The sequence below is a fragment of the Anguilla anguilla genome, chromosome 7 (assembly GCF_013347855.1).
Source record: "Anguilla anguilla isolate fAngAng1 chromosome 7, fAngAng1.pri, whole genome shotgun sequence".
NCBI lineage: Eukaryota > Metazoa > Chordata > Actinopteri > Anguilliformes > Anguillidae > Anguilla > Anguilla anguilla.
In genome coordinates, this window is record NC_049207.1 from 28107547 (window position 1) to 28131041 (window position 23495).

The 23495-nt window shown below is 42.7% G+C and overlaps 1 protein-coding gene across 2 annotated transcripts; it reads right to left on the bottom strand.

Moving 5' to 3' along the window:
• Positions 1–748: 748 nt before the first annotated feature.
• LOC118231339 (carnosine synthase 1-like) lies at positions 749–18580 on the bottom strand. Of its 2 annotated transcripts, none has more exons than XM_035425049.1 (9): positions 18521–18580; positions 11906–12116; positions 11550–11639; positions 6701–7152; positions 5994–6192; positions 4553–4638; positions 3962–4193; positions 2798–3087; positions 749–2584 (listed from the first exon to the last, which is right to left on the bottom strand). In XM_035425049.1, the coding sequence occupies exons 1-9, from the start codon at positions 18521–18523 to the stop codon at positions 1127–1129; spliced, it is 3021 nt and encodes a 1006-aa protein (XP_035280940.1). In that variant the 5' UTR covers positions 18524–18580; the 3' UTR covers positions 749–1126. The 2 variants fall into 2 exon arrangements, with proteins under 2 accessions (XP_035280940.1, XP_035280939.1); XM_035425048.1 differs by having other exon boundaries at positions 5976–6192.
• Positions 18581–23495: the final 4915 nt, after the last annotated feature.

Below are 23495 nucleotides of genomic sequence, written 5' to 3' on the forward strand. Positions count from 1 at the left end.
CAAGAAATAGGCTCTCCACTTGGGACAGGAAGTAAGCCCTTAAAATGAAGTAGGCCATTTGCTTAAAGTGAAACAGGAAGTATGCCCTTTACTTAAAGTGGGACAGGTAGTGGGCTCTCTACTTAATTTGGCACAGGAAGTAGGCTCTCTACTTAAATTGGGAGGGGAAGGCCCTTTGTTAGTGCTGAGCGATTAACCGACATTTCAGTGTTTTTTCAGTGTTTAGATAATTAATCAATCGACATCTTGTCTTAATTGGGTGGATAAACAGTGTTTTTCTCCAAGCTTGGTGTTGTAGTTTTTTTAAGCTGTAGTCTTTAAAAGGCAGCTACTCAACACAGTTTGCACAGAAATAAGTGTTGCAATAACTACAATGACCATAATCCATTTCGCCTACAGACACGTGAGCGAAGTGTGTTTCGAATAACAGAATCTAGTACTAGCAGGACACCAACGAGCTGGACCGAAGAGGTTCATGTAGCCTACTGTCCGACTGTAACTAACAACACATATTCCATAACAGCGCTTCTAAAAAACTGGTAGTTTTTATTTTGCAGAATGTTATATGTGCCTCAAAACTGGTCTAATGATTTTGTTAACGTTTCTCGAGAGGAACACTGAAAACAGTAGGCTGGTAGTGTTCACCTGTCAAAGAGAAAATCTCTTTACTTCTGCAGCGAATAGTGTATGAAAAGGGAGATAAATTATGAAGCCAACATAGATTATAAAATAATTAAATATACACACCTGAAATTTTCATATATTTTTAAAAACCAAACTGATAATTTATGCAAGTGATTTACTGTAATATGCAGTCACCACATTGGAGAATTTTAAAATAGAGTTTTGAAGTTTTTTAAGTTTGTGTTTAACATTTCAATAAAAAAAATATTCAAAAAGAATTTCAAATGTCATTATTTCATGGTACATTCATATTTAAATAAAAAAAAAACGAAATCAAAAACCGTGATTCATTTCAGAAACCAAATTGAAATCACACTGAACTAAAAAAAAAAAACATGAATCACTCAGCACTACCCTTTGCTTGAAGTGGAACAGGAAGTGGGCTCTCTACATAATGTGTAACAAGAAGTAGGCCCTTAAAGTGGGACAGGAAGTAGGCTCTCTATTTAAACTGGGACAGGAAATAGCCCAGGTCATAGCGGGGCGGGCAGTGCAGCCCAAGTCCCTGGCACAGTGCCAGCAGGCGTTGGCGGGCGTCATCTGGCCGGTCGTCCCTCACGCTTACGTTGCAGTAGGGCTCCTCATACTCGCCAGAGATGAGCTCCTCCTCCAGCTCGTTGAGGCGCAGCACTCCCTCCTGGTGGAGCTGGCGCAGCCGCCTGGGGTGTGCTGTGGTATTCAGCGCCTGGCGGTGCTGTGACACAACACACATTATGCCGGCGTAGTGGCCCTGTGGTGGGAGGCAGGTGGCTGAGGGCAGGCGGGGCGGCAGGCCACAGGCCACCATGAAGGCAGCCAGCAGGATGTCCACGCCGTAGAGCTGGAGGATCCAGTCGCGCAAGTAAAAGCCGCCCATGCGGGCATTGATCTCAAGGAGGCGAGGCCCCAGCGGCGTCATCTTCAGCTCCACATTGAAGACGCCATCACGTAACCCGCAGGCCAGGCAGCTGTGGTACGCCGCATGGATCAGCTGCACTCTCTTATCTGGTGCCAAGCCTGTGGGCATCCGCGCAGCCGTCTCAGTGAAGGCAGGCAATCGGGTGGGGCCATTGTCTGATACGAAGGCGCCCTCCAGCCGGCCATCGAAGAGCAGCACATCCACGTCATGCTCTGTTCCACCGACAAACTCCATCAGGGTCATGGCATTCCCCCAACCCAGCCCAATGCCTGGGTAGTCAGTCTCCTCCCGCAGGTCACCTGCAATCTTCTCCAGGTGGGTTAGGGCTTCCTCCAGCGAGCCCACCCGCTTCACACCCACTGCCCCGGCGCCATATTCCAGCTTCATGACAGCGGGAAAACGCACCCTATTCTGCTGCACCGCGTCCTTCAGGTCCTGGGCATTCTCCATGTGGGCACAAGGCACACCATAGCTGGCGGGTGGGGGCGAAAGGTGTGGCACCCAGGAGCAGAAGGAACCTGGCGAGGGGACGGAGTCATCTGAGATGCTGTTGCCATGGTTTTCCGCTGCCTCCCCCTTCAGACCCACCTGCTCCCTCCTGTCAAAGTCCATTATGGCCCTCAGGCTTTCTCCCTCCATCTCCAAGACTGTCTCTATGGTACCCGCCAGCCGGCCGCCCTCATGGGGACCAGATCTCTTGGACGGGGGTCCCTGTAGCCCCAGTAGGTGCAGGTGGGTACGACTCTTTTCTTTGGCAATGTGGATTGCCTCAGGTGGGGCACCCCTGAGACCCAGGCTCCGGCAGATCAAGGAGGCCAGCACCACACAGTCATCCCAGAAACACAGACACCCGTCCGGGCGGAGCCCCGCCGATTCCACCCATTCACAGATGCGCACACAGTGCTGGTCATCTCGGCCATGATCAGGGAGGTCCGGTAAGGGGAGGAAGTGTTCCACCAGGCGGGAGGCAAAGTGGGAGGGGTCAGAGTCAACCAGTAGAATCTGAGAGAGAGAGGGGGGGGAGGAGAAGGAGGATACAGAGAGCAAGGGGAGAGAGAGGAGATCAGGAGAGAGAAAGACAAGGAGTGGTTAAGGAGGAGAGTATAGGAGGGTGTTTGATAACTCAGGGTGATACCATAGCCTATGCCAGAGGTGATAGTTTGAGGTTTGGAGTGATTTTCTGTTTGGGCAGGATATGGGTTAGGGTCCTCTTACCTTTAGACCATACTGATTGGCTGCTTCCCACACAAACTTCTTGCTGTACCCTCCTGCCCCGATGACTAACACGGTCTTCCCCTTCATGAGGTAGCACTGTGAGCGGGCCAAGGGGGAATGCAGTAGGCTACCCAGACACCCCTCCTTGTCCCACCACATACCTCTACCACGCTCGTCCCAGCCACCCATGCCACCCTCCAGGAAGTGAGGGCTCAGCTGGGGAGACGGGCGCAGCCCCAGAACCACTGGGGAGATGATCGAACCAGAGAGAGTGATGAGGAGGTCCACACCTGAAGAGAGAAATAAAGTGACAGAGAGGATAAAGCAAAGAGAAATTGAAGCAAGGGAGCAAGACGGAGTGAAGAAACATATGAGAGATGCGGGAAAAAGCAAAGAAAAAAAAGATATTTTAACTTGAAAAATAAAAAGTGAAATATTACTATTATGAAATTATGAAGGTAACCAGGGGTCTTGTTACAGACAAACCACGGTTTCCCAACAAGAGACACAGCCACGGAGATAAAGACCAAGGTGCCCAGGTAAGGCACAATCAGTCTTATTGCCTCTCCAGGGCTGACATAACACACAGATGAGATTAAACAATGAGTTGCACTGGTCATGGAGAGCTGCATTGTGGGTTCTGCTGTGTTTTTGTTTTCACCATAAAATCAATTAATTCTGACCCCGGAAACCAAGTGTGGTGTGTTAACCTACAATCCTTCATTGCCAATTACACCACTGGCTTACACCAGTAAGTGTTGAGTAACAACAGAAACCAGCAGACCTTCAGAATTAGGTTTGGGGTCCCCAGCATATCCCTCACAAACAGAAAAGCTGACACATAGGTCCTGCTTGCAGGTGTCAGATGAAACTAAATTTATAAAAGTTAAAAAAATACCCTCCTTTCTGGTGCGTCATTTAGTCCATATGTCTCTGTCACACTGGTATTAGTATTCCCTGCTTGATTGAATGCACGCATGAAAGAAATGTCAGTGACACCTGATGAAGTCGGGGAGCAGCCAGTGGGCAGGTGTGTGGCGGGGGGGGGGGGAGGAGTACGCGCTAAGATTAGAAACACAGCTATAAATGACCAAGATGACATTTAACAAGGAGAGTAGGAGAACTCTACAGGATGGGAGAAAACCATGGGAGTGACTTGCCCACCTATCACATCGCTCTGAGCACACATCCCGCCCCGTTGTCCTGGTGACATCCCAGACTCGGTGTCCATGACAATTTGGAGGCAGGCCAGGGCAGTGTCAGTTGCCAGCTGCCGAAGGGAGGCAGTCATGGATGGGTCAGAGTAGCCAAGGTCAGACAAGGTGGTTTCCAGGGACTGGGAGATGGAGTGATATCCAGATGGAGGGGTGCCAACTGGTCCAACTTTACACTCCAACTGTAGGAGGAGGGAGGGAAAGTGAAGAGAAAAGTAGAGAGAGATAGATTGTGTAAACTGATATATCAGTCTCAGTCTCACTACTGCAGGCCTGGACTTAGTTGCAACTGAGATTAGCATGCACCACCACTATTATAGTCTGAATGCCAGTAAATGGCGGTAATATTCAGCAGAGGGAAATGAAGTGATATGTAGACATTATAATAGCTTTCTCACATCATCTACACTCCCTGGGGTCTGAAACTCATTCAAATGCATTCTGGTGCTTGCTAACATTGCAACGATGACAGATTTCTATTGGCTTTGTCGTGATAAGCATGAAGTATGGGACCAATAAGATCTTTCATTTCCCCACTCACCTTGTACAGCAGGGGGACATTTTGGGGGGAGCGGGTGACGGTGGCACACACCCTGAATGACAGATCAGGAATCTGGGGCCTGCAGTCTGACAGGGAGCAGGGGGAGGCAGGGCAGGGACAAGAGAAATGGTGTACAAACATGCGCTACACTCCCAAATGATATGGGAGAAAAAAAACATGAGTGGATGCCACTAAATAATGGAATAATGCCAGAGAGCACTGGTAAGCACACCCTAATGGTGGTACAACTACGACTGCTACTAACACTATTGCTGCTTCTTAAGCTAATATTACTAATACACTATGGCTAGTGATAGTGCTAACATTATTATCTCCGCCAGGCGTGAGCCTGGAGGGGATTATGCATTTGGTCGCGCGTGTGTGTGTGCGTGCGTGCGTACAGTGTGTGTGTTTGTGTATCTGTCCACAGCTAATCTCGCATACTACTGGGCCAATCAGCCTAATACTTGTTATGCATGCTGACAGCAGGCCAAGGACCTGAATTCTCAAATATTTTGCAAATCGGTCAACGACAAGTATTTCATTTGAATTAATTTCCATCATTGTCCATTGAAATACATTGAGTGCTAACTCCTCACTCCAACTAACCGGCCGCTAGGGGCCGCAAGTGATCAACAACTGCTTCTTGAAATGAAACACCAGTGATGTAAAATGTCAATTATGTGAAAATACCAGCAAAACAATCCACCAACTAACAGGGTACATTAATGTTTCAATCTGTGGCAATTATTTTGTTGGCATTTTCACGTTGAAATTGACATTTTACATCGCTGGTCTTTTGGAATTGTTCCTGTCCAGATTTTGCAGAAGTGCCAGACTATAACGTCAATGTTACTGTCTAACACATCCTGGCTGATATGAATGACATTAGCTAACGTGTCACCTAGAGTTACTTCACTGTGTTTTTGGGTTTTTCAGTGGCACTTGGTAAAAACTTGTAATATTTTGTATTTGTCTGGTTGCACTGATTGTGTAGCCTCTATTGTTGCATCAGCAAAGCTAACACGCCTGGCGGAGATCTGCACTCTACTGAGTGCACTCTTCTAGTTGCTACTGCTACACAATGGCCATTGCAATGGTAACTGGCTATTGCTCTTTCTGTTGTGAATACAGCTACAGCTACCGCTATTGCTACTGCTACTACTACCACTATTGCTTTGGCTACTCTGCTACTGCTGCTATAATCATGACAGTTTCTGCTATTGCTATTGTTCAAACTAGTGCAGCTACTGCCATTGTTATGGCTAGGTACTCTCCTACTGCTGCTTACTTCCAGTAAATATGTCCTGCAAATTCATCTGCTGTTTTGCAGAGTTAACTACTGGAAATGCTACTGGAACCGCCTTATATTAAATGAATGACTTAAAGTTTGTAACAGAGAATTGAAACAGCACCTCCCTACCCATTTCCCTTGGATTACCAGAGTACTGCTCCCAGGTGTGGTCTTCTACTCTAGGCCCAGGCTTCAGTGGAGAGCAGTATTCCTCAACCAGGATGGCCTCTCCAGGCATTAGGAGGGGCAGCGTTTGGCTCACCTTTGCCCACACCTCCTCCCTGTTATCCCGGGGCAGGTGAAGAAGGCTGTCATCTGACCCACCTCTACTGCGCCTCACTACCACCTGCAAAAAAATCCCAAAAAACAAGTCACAATGAGGCTGTGAGACCCATACAGAAGTCCCAAAAAGGTCCTCAGCAAGACAGAAAAATATTTTCCATTACTTAGCTTAACACATTTAGCACACTCTTATACTTGTACATACTCTCCATTTCTATAAACTACATTCATCAAAGCCATTCAGTTGCCCTGGCCCAGGGTACAATGGCAACACCCCAACTGGGAATCAAATATGAAACCTCTGAGTTAGAAACCCCATCTCCTAAGCATTATACTGTACTGGTGTGGTCTTGCATAAATAATGAAACCCAATGCATCAGGATTTAACTGTGTTTCTTTATACATGTGTGTTAATTAGTCACTATTGTAGCCTGTTAAGAGCTGTTACGGTGCTAAAATGAGATTGGGGTCCCAGGTTGGTCATTGGTACTTCAAATAGTGAAAGGCTGGGAACCCCCTGTTTAACTGACTTTAGGATGGCAAATTACTCCAATCTGGTTACTATCACACACCCTGTCAGCCTGCCTCAATGCTTCAGACTCCAGGAATGTCGTCAGCTTGTTTCGGATGGAGTCTGTACCCCTCTGCGCCCCCTCCGTCTCCAGCAGGACAACCTCAACGACCCCCGTGCGCCCCTCCCCCACGATGTTCTGCCCCGGGGGCAGGAGGAGTGCCAGGGTTGGAGGGCAATTGATTTTGGCCTTCTGCAGCAGGACCCTCGCGGTCAGCCTGTCGCTCCAGAATCGTTCCAACTCCAATGACCCACCCATCGGACAGTCAACCCCCTGCGTCACCTCCTGCCCAGCCCAGGGGTTGCAGGTCAGTAGGTAAGTGACCCGGCGGGGGGGACAAAAGGTGAGAAGGGTGGTACGGCCCCCAAGGTCAAAGGTCACGGCTTTGTGGACCACAAGTGATGTGGAGGCCCGAGTGACCCAGGAAGGGGAGAGACATAGGAGGGAATCGCCTGGAGAGAGAGAGAGAGAGAGAGAGAGAGACAGAGCAAGTGTGAGAGAGTGAGTGAGACAGAGAGTCAGAGGTGTTACACTCAACATTTGATTGTTGCATGTTCTGTGAGCCGCAGAAGCTTGTGTGATCAGGAAAAGAAGAAAAGAAAGGGATGAAGAGGAGGGGGGGAAAGAGAGTCTGACATTCTTGAAGAGAAGGTGAAAAGTCAAACTGGGTGAGAGACATTCTTGGCAGATCCACTGAGGTCAGAGAAAAGTTCAGCATTCCAGTCAGAGCAGCCACTAAAACTATAATAATTATAACTATTATAATTTATTTTTATTTTTATGGGATTAGTGGTGCTGGGTTCATATTTTTGCATTGCAATAAGAGTAGTTTGTGTGTGTGTGTGTGTGTGTATGTGTTCGTTCGTGTGTTTGATATATAATTAGGCAGAACACGTGTGGTAATGCCTCAGGGGCTGGGGTTGTATACTGTATGGCTACAGGTTTAGGGCTTACACAGGGTAGGACTTTGGCCACTGTGTTTTGGTTGGGTAAGGCCCAAGACATTAGAGCATGTGTTGTTTGTAATCAAAGCATTTGTCAGATTCCTAAACACAGAGATAGGCACTCAAAGTGGGGCATGAGCATAATGTCGGGTCCTTTAGAGGGTATATAAACCAGTATTTTGTTTGTGCTTTGTGCATTTTCGGCAAGGTCCCAAAAATGAATTGGAGTGAATTTGGAGAATGAGAACCAGGAGGAATGGTGATGCTGACAATGGTCAACAGGAGCATCTGATGTTGCTAGTATTCACGCTATGCAAATACAGTGGAATATGAAATATCGTTTAACCCTTCAAAGGCGTAAGATCACAAATATGTCCTTAGAATGTTCTTAACTGAACATTCTAATATTGATGTAACGATCTCTGCTGGTAATTGAAAGCAATGGAGTTTGACTTTGACTTGACTCGAACATTACACATAAATTACAAAAACAAAAAAACTACTCTTTAAAGAGTAATTTCACCCACTGTTTCAGCCTGTCTCTGCCTACTACACAGTTTTGAAAAATAGGTCTCATTTGCATAAAGTATTCTATATACAAATGAATTTGTGCAGCGTAGCTGCGCCTGGCTCATGAAACTCAGAACATACTGCCAAACTAGGCTTTGAAGTCCAAATATGAATCAAGATTCAGCAATTACATGGTCTGTTTCTCACCTCAAATGTTTTCAGAAACAAATTTAGTGGACTGTTTAGGTTTAATATGAGAGTTTAGTAACAGGCTGCCATGTTTCTCCAATTTGAAAAACGTTGGGCTAAAACCAATCTAGCCAATCAGGTGCTGGCACTGTTCCATTGATCAGGAAAAGAAGAAAAGAAAGGGATGAAGAGGAGGGGGGGAAAGAGAGTCTGACATTCTTGAAGAGAAGGTGAAAAGTCAAACTGGGTGAGAGACATTCTTGGCAGATCCACTGAGGTCAGAGAAAAGTTCAGCATTCCAGTCAGAGCAGCCACTAAAACTATAATAATTATAACTATTATAATTTATTTTTATTTTTATGGGATTAGTGGTGCTGGGTTCATATTTTTGCATTGCAATAAGAGTAGTTTGTGTGTGTGTGTGTGTGTGTGTTCGTTCGTGTGTTTGATATATAATTAGGCAGAACACGTGTGGTAATGCCTCAGGGGCTGGGGTTGTATACTGTATGGCTACAGGTTTAGGGCTTACACAGGGTAGGACTTTGGCCACTGTGTTTTGGTTGGGTAAGGCCCAAGACATTAGAGCATGTGTTGTTTGTAATCAAAGCATTTGTCAGATTCCTAAACACAGAGATAGGCACTCAAAGTGGGGCATGAGCATAATGTCGGGTCCTTTAGAGGGTATATAAACCAGTATTTTGTTTGTGCTTTGTGCATTTTCGGCAAGGTCCCAAAAATGAATTGGAGTGAATTTGGAGAATGAGAACCAGGAGGAATGGTGATGCTGACAATGGTCAACAGGAGCATCTGATGTTGCTAGTATTCACGCTATGCAAATACAGTGGAATATGAAATATCGTTTAACCCTTCAAAGGCGTAAGATCACAAATATGTCCTTAGAATGTTCTTAACTGAACATTCTAATATTGATGTAACGATCTCTGCTGGTAATTGAAAGCAATGGAGTTTGACTTTGACTTGACTCGAACATTACACATAAATTACAAAAACAAAAAAACTACTCTTTAAAGAGTAATTTCACCCACTGTTTCAGCCTGTCTCTGCCTACTACACAGTTTTGAAAAATAGGTCTCATTTGCATAAAGTATTCTATATACAAATGAATTTGTGCAGCGTAGCTGCGCCTGGCTCATGAAACTCAGAACATACTGCCAAACTAGGCTTTGAAGTCCAAATATGAATCAAGATTCAGCAATTACATGGTCTGTTTCTCACCTCAAATGTTTTCAGAAACAAATTTAGTGGACTGTTTAGGTTTAATATGAGAGTTTAGTAACAGGCTGCCATGTTTCTCCAATTTGAAAAACGTTGGGCTAAAACCAATCTAGCCAATCAGGTGCTGGCACTGTTCCATTGTATTAAAAACTAAACAGACAAATTTGTGGGTGGCAACACATTTTTGGCTGTATATCTTGATTGACATCTACATGACTTAGTAGGACCTCCAAAAAGGGACGCTGGTATCACGATGGAGGTGGGGGCCAGAGTGGAACACAGAAAGCATTTTTCAAACATTAGAGGGCAGCACTAAAATGTTTTCCACCAGTTTTTTTTTTTGGCCAAATGATATTATTTCAGAAATTTTGAAATAACAGCATGGATTAAAAGGCTTCATTATAAAGTATGCATACACACATATTTACAGCAAAAAGTTATCTAGCTTGTGATTACCCTTGAACCAGAATAGAAGACCCGTGCATTGAAGGTTATTGCTGCACAAATTTCTGTCTCTGTGAACTTCCGCAGGCCAGTGTGATTACAATAGAGCTTTTAGTTCCTTTTGTAAAGTGTTGGGTGGTGCGTTCCTACACTGTCTCGACTTTGACTCGATGGAAAGAAGCTTCAGTTCCTAACAGTGGGTTTCCTAATGAATTAATTAATTGAGGCTTTAGGGAACTTCTGGTCTATCCTGTGTTTGAGAAATGAAGGCAAAATACATATTCATGTATAAGTACATTTCCTTGGGCCATGACATCCCTGACATTTAGATCTAAATGTCAAATCACATTTAATGACCTGATAAATGTCATTGCATCCGTACTCTGAGATCACTAAATATAGATGCACTTTTCATGCAGATGGCTCGGTATATGTGCAGGGTATTGTAGGATTGAGGTGGTCCTGTTCCTATTTTTTAAAATGACTGGCTCAGTATTTACTGACCAGGTAAAAACTAGTTCACCCTTTCGGAGGTCAAGTAGGTGGCAAAGACCTTTTTGTAACTCATTATACTGTGAACGAATGTATTGTTGGAACATCAAGCACCTTTGCTAGCACTAAACTTAAAGCAGATCTGCCCAGCGGGTAACCAGCTGAGGTTATTTTACGTTATGCTCTGAAATTTTGAATCTCAACTTGCATTTACAGGCCCCGCCCCATAGCTGAAGCCTCCACAGTCGATTTGCGACAATGCAGAGAAGCAACAGCTACCTTCTTTTTACTCCTCAGGCCACCAGCACAGTGATTGTGTCCGAGGAGGAGCAAATTTAATTAACTTCAGGCAGGCCGCACTCTACCGATTCGACCACAGAACTCATTGTCTTGCCAGGGCTATCCAGGCGGAATGGTTGTGCAGTGGGTACTACCTCACGGGTTCGAACCCAGGCCGGGGCCTTTCTGTGTGGAGTTTGCATGCTCTGCCCGTGTCCACATGGGTTTCCTCTGGGTACTTCGGTTTTCTCCCAGTCTAAATTGCCCCCAGGTATGAGTGTGTGAGTGAATGCTGTATGTGCCCTGCGATGGAGTGGCGAACTGTCCAGGGTGTATTACTGCCTCTTGTCAATGCATGCTGTGATAGGCTCCAGCACCTCTTGTGACCCTGACCAGGAATAAGCAGGTATAGATAATGGATCGATGGACAAGGGCAATCCCGCCAACCAAGATCCTTTATAACGAACTTATGGCTAGTTTACGTGATGGTTGGCGGTCACAGTCAGTGCTGGCAGGGTCTGGAATAGATACCGGATTGGGGGCGGGTCAGGACACTTGAAACCAGTGTCGTGAAAGCATTGATTTCCCAGCAGCCCTGTTTTAGCCTGTCTGAGAAATCAGGGTGTTTAATGACGATCCTGAGGAACATCCTAACATTGCTCTGGACTATTTCACAGCAGTGTGTGTGTATGTGTGTGTGTGCAAGGCGGGTTTTGATTGGTGGGGTTATTTTGAGTATTTTTAAGGATTCTTACCTGGGCTTACCTGACCTGCCTCTAACAGGAAGGAGAGGTGGGGGAGTGGGGAACCCAGCACACAGAAACACAGCTCTGAGTAGTATTCACCTGCTCACAGATAAAAAGAACATCTCTGAACAACCACTTAATCCACTTAACCACCACAACTATGAGAGAAATTTAATATTTGGCATCACACACACCCTGCCAGGAGAAGGACCTCAATTAAATTGAAAAAGCACAATCACTACAACGTATATTGTCAACAATATGTGTGATTCTGTTTCAGTTATCAAAAGAAATTAATAAGCCAGTTCATTAAACTGAAGGGGGGGGGGGGGGGGGTAGTGGTGTTGTTTTGTGTATGCTCTTACCTGGTACGTGTCCACCACGTGTCCTGTCCTGGGTTTCAGGAAGCCCAATCTCTCTCAGTGCTTCCTGTAGCATCTGATACAGACCTTTCTCCACACGGTCTGGATCTGACATTGCACAGCTGCTCTCCTGATGCATGATAGGACAGCTGCTCTTCTGATGCATGCCTGGATAACTGAGAAGCACGCTACCAGGGAGGGAACTGACAGAGAGCTGGGGAGAGAGAGAGGAGGAAAAACAGAGAGAGTAAAAAAGAAAGAAAAAGCTCAAAGAGTACTCTATACTAGAAAAAGAAAACTTTGTTATACCAATTAAAATCTTGTAAAAAATCTTTGATAGGGTTATCCAGCCCATTGCGCTTTATGGAAGTGAAGTTATGGGGTTCACTCAGCCAGGAGACCTATTCTAAATGGGACAAGCATGTAGAATTTTGTTGAAACGTCCTACAACAACAAATGAAAACACCAAATAATGCATGGAGGGCAGAATTAGGCCATTAGCCCAACTAACACAAAACACAGAACAGCTTCATACCAGCTCTGTTTACCAACAAACCAGAGTAAACCAAGTTATGAAACAGGCCAAAATCTCATAATTGCAGTTTTGGGATGATGTTACCAAAACACAAAAACTACATTGCTATCGAACCATAAAAAGAGACTGCACATTAGCTGAGTGTCTCTTCTCTGTCAGAGATACAAAGCAGATCCTGACCACATACAGGCTGGGTGACCACACACATGCAATTGAAAAAGGCCAACTCTGGAATACATAGAGAAGAACACTGTCACTATAAGACAGGAGAGGTGGAAACAGAGAAGCACTTTCTCCTACATTGTGGAAAATATTCAGCAATTAGGACACATTAGTTCAACAAACTATAAATCCTACTTGGAGAAGGGACAACAGCTCCAACAGCAGCGCAGTATATCTTTGCCAGTCATAATCTGAAGGACACTGGTTGACGACCAAAAATATATTAAATTGATAAATTTATTATAACTGAATTTATTTTCACTTTATTTTTTATAGTTTTGAACATTTATTACATATTATTATTATTATTATTACTCTGATATAGTGGCTGTTGTAGTTATCACAGATATAGCAATTATTGTGCTTAATTGACATTCATGTTCTGATGTATTTCTATATTTCTATAAGTATGCTTTGGCAATATTGTGTATTTCTTGCCAATAAACCATTTTTTTAGAGAGAGAGAGAGAGAGAGAGAGCACTAAAGGATGGACCTCACAGATAACAATACAATACAGCAGCAATACGTTGATTAGGGAACTGGGTTTGCATGCTACAGGTTGCAGATTTTGTTCCCAGGTAGGGTGCTTGGTACTTGTGTGGGTGATTGCAAATGTGGATGTACTTTTATATCCTGTTAGATGCACAGCGCTGGCTCAGTGAACTGTGTGACTGGCATGTTCATCTTAATGTCACACATTCTGATATTAGCTTTAGGAGGACCATGGTATCCCATGTGCCCTTCATTCAAGAGGCTTAGATTTCCAAACACAGTAAGTGCTGCAGCCCCAGGAGGAATCTGCCCTTTTGGCTCTGAGGTTTTGATTTTACCCAGTCGACCTGTAACTGAGATGGGAAGGAGTGGGAGAGAGAGAAAAGGAGGTGGAGAAGTGGTTGTTAATTTAGGAACATGGTCTGATTTTGGGACTCTGTGATCCTAGGCTGTGACCCCCTCTCTGACTGACAGTGTAACCATAACTACAAGGGTGACTGCAGCCAGCCACACTTCACTGGCAGCAATGACAGCTGCAGTCTCAGTAATAGAAACAAACATGCACACACTCTCTCTCTCTCTCTCTCTCTCTCTCTCTCTCACACACACACACACACACACACTTTTTCTCTCGCATGAACTCACACACAAACACACACACACTCTCTTTCACACACACATGCATGTACACTTCACATACACACACACGCACATGCATACACACCCCCATGTATGCATACACACGCACAGACATACACCGACTCTCTCACACACGTACATACATACAGACAGACACACACAAAGACACACATACACTCACACACAGATTTTCTTTCTCGCTCTCTTGCACGTGCACGCACACACACACACACACACACACACTCTCTGTCCTGTGGCTAGTCAGTGTTAAGCCTGATATAAAGACGATGACACACCAGTCACTGTCACAGTGCATTTAGGAGAGAAGGAAGCTTATGGAACCTGCTTGCCAAGATTCTCCCTGCAGAATCCTGAACCAAATGTGGGGGAAGGAGTGGGTATCTGACGGGGGAGACAGCAAAACACCCAACAGCGCAGTAGTCGGGCAATGGCTCAGTTTCACTTTGTGTTTGATTTAGGAATAAAGACACACGTTCAGAGCGATGACACAGAGGTGAAGTTTTACCCAATCGAAGCATGTAAAAAAAAATGCATGCAAATTCAGGATGACAACAAAATATGTTCTTACACAATCAAAAAATATAACTGCACTATGGTCAGGCATCTAGGCATCGTATTTCCTACCCAGGAATCAAACCTGCAATCTTTTGATAACTAGCCCACTGGGGCGTGCAGAGAATTAAAAAATCTGCCTGTCATGGGGCTGCCAAAAAGAAGAGATTAGCGAATGCTGGGGCTGGGGGAGGGGGGAATTTATGATTGCAGGTAGCAATAAAAAACAATCATTTTTGACTTACCCTGGTCCTGGTGTCCTGCTGAATTCAGTTCCCTGAATAATTCCCTGGTATGTGGCATGTAGGCAACAGATTTCAAATTAACGTTTTCTATGTCTTACTGATATTCATGGTTTTGTGACTTTAAGATAGTTGAGATATCTAATAAAGAATTTGAACATTTAACCAGATGGCTACTGCACCATACAATTAACCTGACTGTTCATTTTAAGTAGTGAAAAAAAGCACTGAATTCAACAGAACACCTGCCTAGAAATCTAGGCATGGAAGACTTTAGATGAAATGAAAATAATTATGTCCATCTGAACCCAGAGGTTCAAACCTCCATCCACTCTCAACAAATGCTGATGCCTTCTGCCTTTTCAAGTTCACTCCATGATTAATATTCAGCTTTAAGCATTATGTTATCACCACAGCATTTCACACAGACAATGTTCTGAAACAATTATCTTCAGCTGCTTCATATACAGTTTGTGTGTTAAGTACCCAATAGACAGGCTAACTATGTAGACTCCATAGCCAAGTGTTACCATTAACAAGAGTTACACTCAATTTCAAACAGGCAATTATTATAATTGACAGCAGCTTTGTTGTCCATCTTTGTTAATGTGTTATAGCTATCTGTCCAAACTTTGTTGAGTTGGAATAACGAAAAAAAAAATTAGTTGCAAGAAAGTTTGTGAACCCTTTCAAATTACCTGGATTTCTGCATTAATTACTCATTAAATGTGGTCTGATCTTCATCTAAGTCACAATAATATGCAAACACATTCTGCTTAAATTAAGAACAAACAATCAATGGCACTTTTCATGTCTTTAACACATTGTCTAAACATTCACAGTTCAGGCTGAAACAAGTATGTGAACCCCTGTATCTAGTAACTGGTAGAACCTCTTTAGCAGCAATAATCTCCAACAAATGTTTCCTATAACTGCTAATCAGACTTGCACAATGGTTAGGAAGAATTTTAATACATTCCTCCTTACAAAATTGCTTCATGATCTTTCTTGGATTTCTTGCATGAACTGCCTGCTCAGGTCATGTCACAACATCTCAATTGGGTTAAGGTCTGGACTCTGACGTGGCCATTCCAAAACATGAATTTTCTTCTGTTTAAACCATTCTTTTGCTAATCTACTTAGGTGTTTAGGGTCATTGTCTTGTGGCATCACCCAACTTCTATCAAGATTCAGGTGACTGCTACCCTGACATTCTCCTGATTCTTGATACAGGGGGCCTTCAGTGGCGTAGCCCATAGAGCCCTTTCCACATGCTCATTGCGAGCCGCGACATCCGACCGCCGACCTTTGTCACATGTCTCTTCCTGTCTCTCTACACTATCCTGTCTAATGAAGCTGAATAAATATTTAAATAATAATTCTTGATACAATTTTGAATTCATTGTTCCCTCAATGATTACAAGCCGTTCAAGCCTTGAGGCAGCAAAGCAGCCCCAAACTATGATACTCCCTCCACCATGCTTCACAGTTGGGACAAGGTTTTGGTGTTGGTGAGCAGTGCCTTTTCCCTCCAAACATAGCATTGTGCATTTCTGCCAAAGTGTGCAACTTTTGTCTCATCTGTCCATAGAACATTGTCCCAGAAGTGTTGTGGAACATCCAGGTGGACTTGCAAACTTGAGACATGCAGCAATGTTTTTTTTTTTTGTATAACAGTAGAAATCTAGAAATCTGAAATCTGCTTCAGCATTGCACTCTTGCCATGATCTTTGCAGGATGCCCACTCCTAGGGAGAGTAGCAACAGTACAGAATTTTCTCAATGTATAGACAACTTGTCTTATTGTGGATTGATAAACATCCAGGTCTTTAGAAATGCTTTTGTAGCTTTTGCCAGCTTTATGCACCAAAGAATCTACAATTCTTCCAAGGTCCCAGGGCCGGATCTAAGGAGGGGGGCAGGCCCCATCCCCCAAACGCCCCCGGCCCCCGGCCCCAACCTCACAATTTTTCCTTTGCCCCGTCAAACTTTCCCGATAACTAGCCCCTAGCCCTACATGAAAAAAACAAGTTCTCACACAGGCAAGTAGTATGTTATTTCTCAACAGGAACATCGCATTTTGAGAGAGAGAGCAGGGTTGCCAGAGTGGGGTAGTTCCCCTAAATGTAGGTAGGGTATTTAAAAATTCATAGGGGGAGTGATGTTCAGTGATTCATAGGGGAAAAATGTATGGGAGTCCATGATAGATATGGGAATTTAAAATAATATTGTGAGGAATTTGTATGGGAGTCAATTGAAGATTTGAGGTGTTTTTTTTTAGGATGAATTAATTCACGCATCTGGCAACATTGAGGTACTCACAAATTAGGTCTAGTTTCAACTCAAGCAATGAAAGCACAGTTATTTCCTTTATTCAAACATAATAGGCTGTATGAACTCTTCACAACTTTGTTGATAATTTGAGAGGTAAACATTGTTTTAACATTGGTGCAGCCGAGGCAATTAGATCATAGCCGACAATCCCACTGCAGTTATGCACGGCACGGCATTCAGTAGATTTCATATAAATTATTGATTATAAAATTAGGACAGGCACCGACTATGACGATAAAGAGTGTAAAACTGAAACGTCAAATCGTTTCAGTTTTACACTATACAGACACGTTTTTGGCTAGTTAATTTACAACCTGTTTGATCCACTATATAACATCTGCACCGCTAATGCAACAAAGTTATAAGAAATTGTCACACACTGCTAATTAATGTGCTCTTTTTAATAAAATAAAACAGCCTATAGTCAGATTATATTGTTATCATCAACCCTTCTGTTGTTTGCAAATTATTCAGTAGACTAACTCATGCCACTCATTTGTCAAGTAACAGTAAATGCTACTTGAGTTAATTGCACAAAAATGTGCCAATATAGGCTATTCGTTTTTTAAATTGGCTAAATGTTTAGAAACTATCTGTGAATCACATAATAACATTGTCGGCCTGTGCTGGGTTCCTGTAGGAATACGTATAAAAAGCACAGTTAGGCCTACGTGACATTTTCTTTCGCTAGGAACTAGAGTCTGAAGTCGGAATCAGTCACTGCATGACTCGTTCTCATTCGCAGGAGTCAGGGCGACAGCTGTGAAGGAACCAGTGAACGAATCTAGGAACAAATCCTTTTAGGGAACTGAGTCAAAGGATTCATGTCCCTGAAAGGAACTGGAACACCCACCACTACACTCTACCCAGAGAGGCTAGCATTACTTATAAGTCATAGATGCATATTCTAAGAGCATCTTTTTAAAAATCAAATTATTATTGTTTAGGTAAAACTAATAAATCAGTCACTAAAGCAGAATTTCCAACAATTAAAATGCGGTCACTCCTCGCTCTCTCATACACACTCTCTCAATGAAACAGTTACTCTTATCCAGTCATTACTTTCTGAAAATGCCAGTTCAGATCATTTTAACACAGGGATAGACATATTTCCCATATATGATAATCTGAAGGAAAGAGCAGCTTTAAACAGACACTCTTCAGCTCCAAAGGAGCAGAGATCAGTGTGTGAGGAGGAAAAGGATTGGGCTGTACCCTAAAATAAACTATCCAGTATATAAAGTGAAAATTCATCCAGTATTAAAACCAACACAAATGGACACAAATCAAATACTTGGATATGGTGCTTGGACACTGGTCCTCCCAGTCAACAAGTAGCATATACGCACTCAGACACACACACACACACAAACTCTCCCACATACATTCAGACACACACACAAACCCACACAGAGACGCGTTATGTTAACATAACTGAATAAGTCACTCCATTTAAGAGCATTTGCTAAACACCAACAGTGTAAATGTATGCAGTCATTTGCATGCACACACACACATACACTCATATCACTTGTTCCATGAAAAATTTAAGAACTTTTTTTATCTTTCATCCAGACTCACCATTGTTAATGTGGGGCAGAAGCAGGACTCTGTAAATGACAGACAGTGGAAGAGTGAGAGGGTAAAAAGAGAGAGGGAGGGGTTGGAAAAAAGAGACAGGAATATAGAGCAAGAGAGAAAGAGAGACAGCCTGAGAGGGAGGGGGGAGGATTTAAATAAAAATACAAAGATGACATGAACATGTAGTTGTGGTTAACATTTATACAAAACAAGTGCAGATTTTTGTTTTGAAAGCATAGATTATTGATTCGAATTTGGTTAAGGGGTTGACTGTAATTTAGCTTTTTTGTACTGTAAGTGATTGCAACTCCATGGGGTATAATGGCTAAAAGCCATTTTACCAAACTCTGTGAAAGTTTGAGGCACAGTATGAAGCAACTTGCTACATGAATGCAGAAGAACAATGGTTAAGAAGAAGTCCTGATAAATATAATAATGAAATAATGGAAGTTTTCCAATAAAACCTTTATAAATAAAAAGGTGCCAATTTATCCATCTGTGGTGAGCTAGGGAGCTACGACTTTTGCTTTACAATGGTGGAAGTGATGAGTGAGATAGTTAGCATTGGATATAAAATGCAAAGCACCATGATAAACTGTATCCAGGGCATGTACTTGTGGAAGTGTACAAGTGTAGCAGGATTAATACTGGTATAATTATTTCACTAGATTTTCTATTCTATTTTGCTCTATTTCTCTGTGATCGCCTATCTGGTTTAATTTGTTGGTTTGTTTTAATAGTCTTCCTGTTTTGAGGTATTTTTGGATTTTAGTTGGGAAAGGGGAGGGGGGTGACTAGCAAAGGATTTAGCAAGCTGTGCATCCATATTTCTTCCCTTTTTCCTCGGCACTCTGAAGAGCAAGGTTGGTGTGACATGCTCTATGTAAGTGTATTCATAAAAACTGATAATATCAATGTACCATTGAAAATTTTAATCCCCTGCCTCACACAAGTTATACATGTTTTTTTAATCAGTCTATTTGACGTAAATATCTTTTACTTGATGTTTTTGATTTAAGTTTTATATGAAATGATAAATGGCTAGCTTGCTAAGTTTTTATAACTCCTGCAAGGTTAAATAAGAGTTTTGCATCATTAATATTCCATTATGAAAATGCACTACTAAAGCTACATTGAATGCATTAAGAGTGAATTGTTGCATGGTTTATTGACAGGTGGAGAAGTTGCTTCTGCTTTTAAGAACATTGCATTTTCCCTTTTTTCAAATATACTCTTATGCAGGTATACATTCTTTTTCTTATTTTTTCTTAATTTTTTATGTGGATTTACTTATTTTTGATGTGCTCAGATATGGCGATTGTGGAATTTTGTAAAAGCATTTTTTAATCACTATGTGTATCACTGCTATTTATCTGGTCCACATAGGTGCGCTTTTTGTGTTAGCCACTCTGTATCACTGCTGCTGACCCCTTTTTCCTCTAATGAGCAAGATTGCATCCAATAATCCCTGTTGCAGCTACGTCGTGGTCGGTCTTCATCTTTTCATTTAAAACAACACAACGCAGAGTGAAAATGAAACAAACCTGGTTACACAAACATAAAATAGTGTATGGCCATAGTCAATTATAGGCAGGAAGGTCGCAACCAGCAGTCTCCTTCTTAATGTATATGTAAAACATAATTTTTTTTGTCAAATAAAAATCCAGATTATTTTACCCAGCTTTTAAACAAGGTTTTCTACTTGACATGAGTTTTTTTTTTTTAAGTTTGTGGTCCAACCATATTCCTAGATTTTTATAGGATTTCTCAATCAGAGCATCCATCCATAGTGTTAATAGGCTCTGGGTTACACATTTGGAGACACAGTTTTGAAAAAATACACCATCTTAGTCTTATCAGAGTTCAAAATCAGTTTGAGGTTACACAGTTTAGACTGGAAAGAGTTTCATTATTCTTGCAGGTTCTTAATTGATTCTGAGTCAGCACAGGTATAAAGAATAGTGTCATCCGCTTAACCCTCTGGGGTCGAGAGCTCCGCCGGCGGAGCTCGACAAGATGAAATTAACTTTCGTTTCTATTTGGATGATTAACTTCACGTGCTGTTATCATACAGACGCAACAAAAACATTGACAGAAACCTTAGAATCGCGACTTTCCAATGCGCCCATTGGCAAATAATATAAATTGTTTTAAATGTTCCAAATTTGATTAATTAGATCATGTATGCTTCGCTAAACTTTACTCATTACTATGTGAATTTCGCTCAGCAGGAAGTCCGCCAAAATCGCATTCACATGTTAACAACATTATAATTACTCTCCATAGAAGGAGACTAAAGGAGGGGCGATGCGAGATCCATGTGAGAAATGCCAAGTCTGCGAAAGCGGGATAGAATGTCACAGAGTGTCACCTAATTCACTTCTTTTGAGGTGAACATTTCGTTTAATTTTGGAAAATGGTCCGTCCGGAAGCCGACACTGATGGAGAGCGGTGTCATTTCAAACAGCGAACTGATCGAGCTGAGGATCAACTTCATGCCTAAGTATATTTCTTATGATCATATTGGTAAATATGTGTACTGTATTGCAACGTATCTGTGTGTTTGTAGGAATATCCAGCAATGTGCGCGTTTGTGAATTCCCACACTACGAACGATTTGAACTATTGCATCTCAAAATTATAGGCTAGGCTCTCTGCGTCTGGTTGTGTTAGAAGTATCAGGTAGACTATGTTTTTCGATCATATTCGTAATAAATAGCTCATGCCTGGCGTGTAGTGCCGTGGCTAGGATTCTAAAACTGATGTCCTTGCACAATCGATATTAGCATACTCTAAGTAAGTTCGGGAAATAGCAATAAAATAACCACTTAGCTAAACAGACCTAGCCTAGTTCAGATTGAGGCATTGTTATTGATGAGTTGCGTGTAGTTTAGTTGGAATATCAGTGTTTATTTAGTTAAGCTAATGTTTTTTCTTTGATAGCTTGCATTATTTGTAAATGTGTGCTGTATTACATTCTCTGTGTGTTTGTAGGAATATTCACTAATATGCGCGCTTGTAAATTCCCACACTACGAATGATTCTAACCATTGCTTCTCAAAATTATAGGCTACCTCTCTGCGTCTGGTTGTGTTTGTTTGGTTCTTTGTTTGCATATGATGTCACATTTCATAAATTTTGTTTTCATTAGTTAGTGGTTTGCCCCTTTTTTGTAAAGCACATTTAATTTTCACCTGTTGAAGGAAATGTGCTATATAAATAAAGTTTGATTTGATTTCACATTTCCTAACAATTTTGTTTTTATTATATTTGCAGAGATGTTGATCAGGAAACACGGCCTAGTTCACCACTAGCTAAGAGGCCAGGCAGACGTTGCAAGAGTACACCAGTCTCATCTCATCTTCAATGCAGTTTACTTCAATAAATGTTCTAAAATCAAAAGTTGTCTTTGTTTCTGTCTTCTAAATGGCTCACTGAGTCTTTGTCTTAGTGGTGGGGAGGCATGCAGCCAGGTGTGAATAGCTTACTTAGCTGGCAGGTATTCCTTACTAATGCATATTCATTACAGAAAGGCCATTTGCCCTCCCATTCTCACCTGGTGTTGAAAAATAGTAGTCACAACACTAACTTTTCGCAATTTATTTTATATTTCTCGTTGGATTTGCTAAAATATTTTGTCATCTTTTGATACCCAAGACCATGAAGAACACATTTCAGTGACCAAAAGTCTTATTCACAATTGTTTAGTGTGTTTTATTACAACATTCCTGTGCATGTTCAAAACTACTGTTTACAGTTTGTGTGTTTTTAGAGCAGTTTACAATCCACACATTATTATGACCTACTTACTGCTGCCATATTGTTGTAGCTGAGTTTGTGCTGAAAACAAAGATATGAAACACTTTGGAATCACTGTATATAAAGTTGATGAAATTTACACAAATGTCAGAGCATCGAACAATCACCAGTGTGCCTCATTTTACCCTTAGACCCCAGAGAGTTAAAGGTGGATGTTGCCATTTTTGATTGATTCTGGCCATTTTTGCTTTATATTATTCATATAAATGGTATAGTATAGGGCCCAGGATGGAACCCTGAGGGACTCCACAGGAGATTAACAGTGGAGATGACTTGTGGCCATCAATACATCCATCCATCCATTATCAATACCCCTGCTTATCCTGAGCAGGGTCGTGGGGGGGCCTGCAGCCTAAAACAGAGGGTGGAAAATACAGACCAGAACAAGACTGGAACACTGGACTGGGCTGGACTAGACAGAATAGGACTCAGATGGGATGGAACAGGACTCAACAGGACTGGACTCAGAAAGAGGGACTGGACTCAGGAACCGGACAGGACTTGAGACGGAACTGGAGGAACAAGACTGGACTGGACAGAAACAGGACCGGACTCGGAACTGGGGCTGGATGGAAACAGGAACAGGAGCAGGACGGAGACAGGACTCGGGGCTGGACTAGACAGAAACGGACGGGATCCGGACTCAGGACTCAGGACACAGGAACGGGACTCGGACGGGATCCGGACTCAGAAACAGAAACGGGATCCGGACGGGGATCCAGACTAGACTCAGGGACAGGACTCGCATCGGGACTCAGGAGCACTCGGAGCTGGACTCAGACACACACTGAACAAGAATCAAAGACACACACGGAACAAGACTCAAAGACACACACAGAAATGGACTTGGACACACACGGAACTGGACTCAAACAAATGGTAAATGGTAAATGGACTGCATTTATATAGCGCTTTTATCCAAAGCGCTTTACAATTGATGCCTCTCATTCGCCAGAGCAGTTAGGGGTTAGGTGTCTTGCTCAAGGACACTTCAACACGCTTAGGGCGGGGTTTGAACCGGCAACCCTCCGACTGCCAGACAACCGGTCTTACCTCCTGAGCTATGTCGCCCCTAACAGACATGGGACTGGACTCAGACAGACACTACACTGGAATGGACTCAACACAGACATGGAACGAGACATACATAGAACTC

Bases quoted from the DNA above. Each gene is read 5' to 3' on its own strand.
- LOC118231339 (XM_035425048.1), bottom strand. The intron at 6,193-6,700 runs GTGTGTGATAGT...ATTTTTTTGCAG, and splicing joins CATTGAGGCAGGCTGACAGG to GTGGTAGTGAGGCGCAGTAG. The intron at 4,639-5,975 runs GTAGGGAGGTGC...GCTCCCTGTCAG, and splicing joins TGGTAATCCAAGGGAAATGG to ACTGCAGGCCCCAGATTCCT.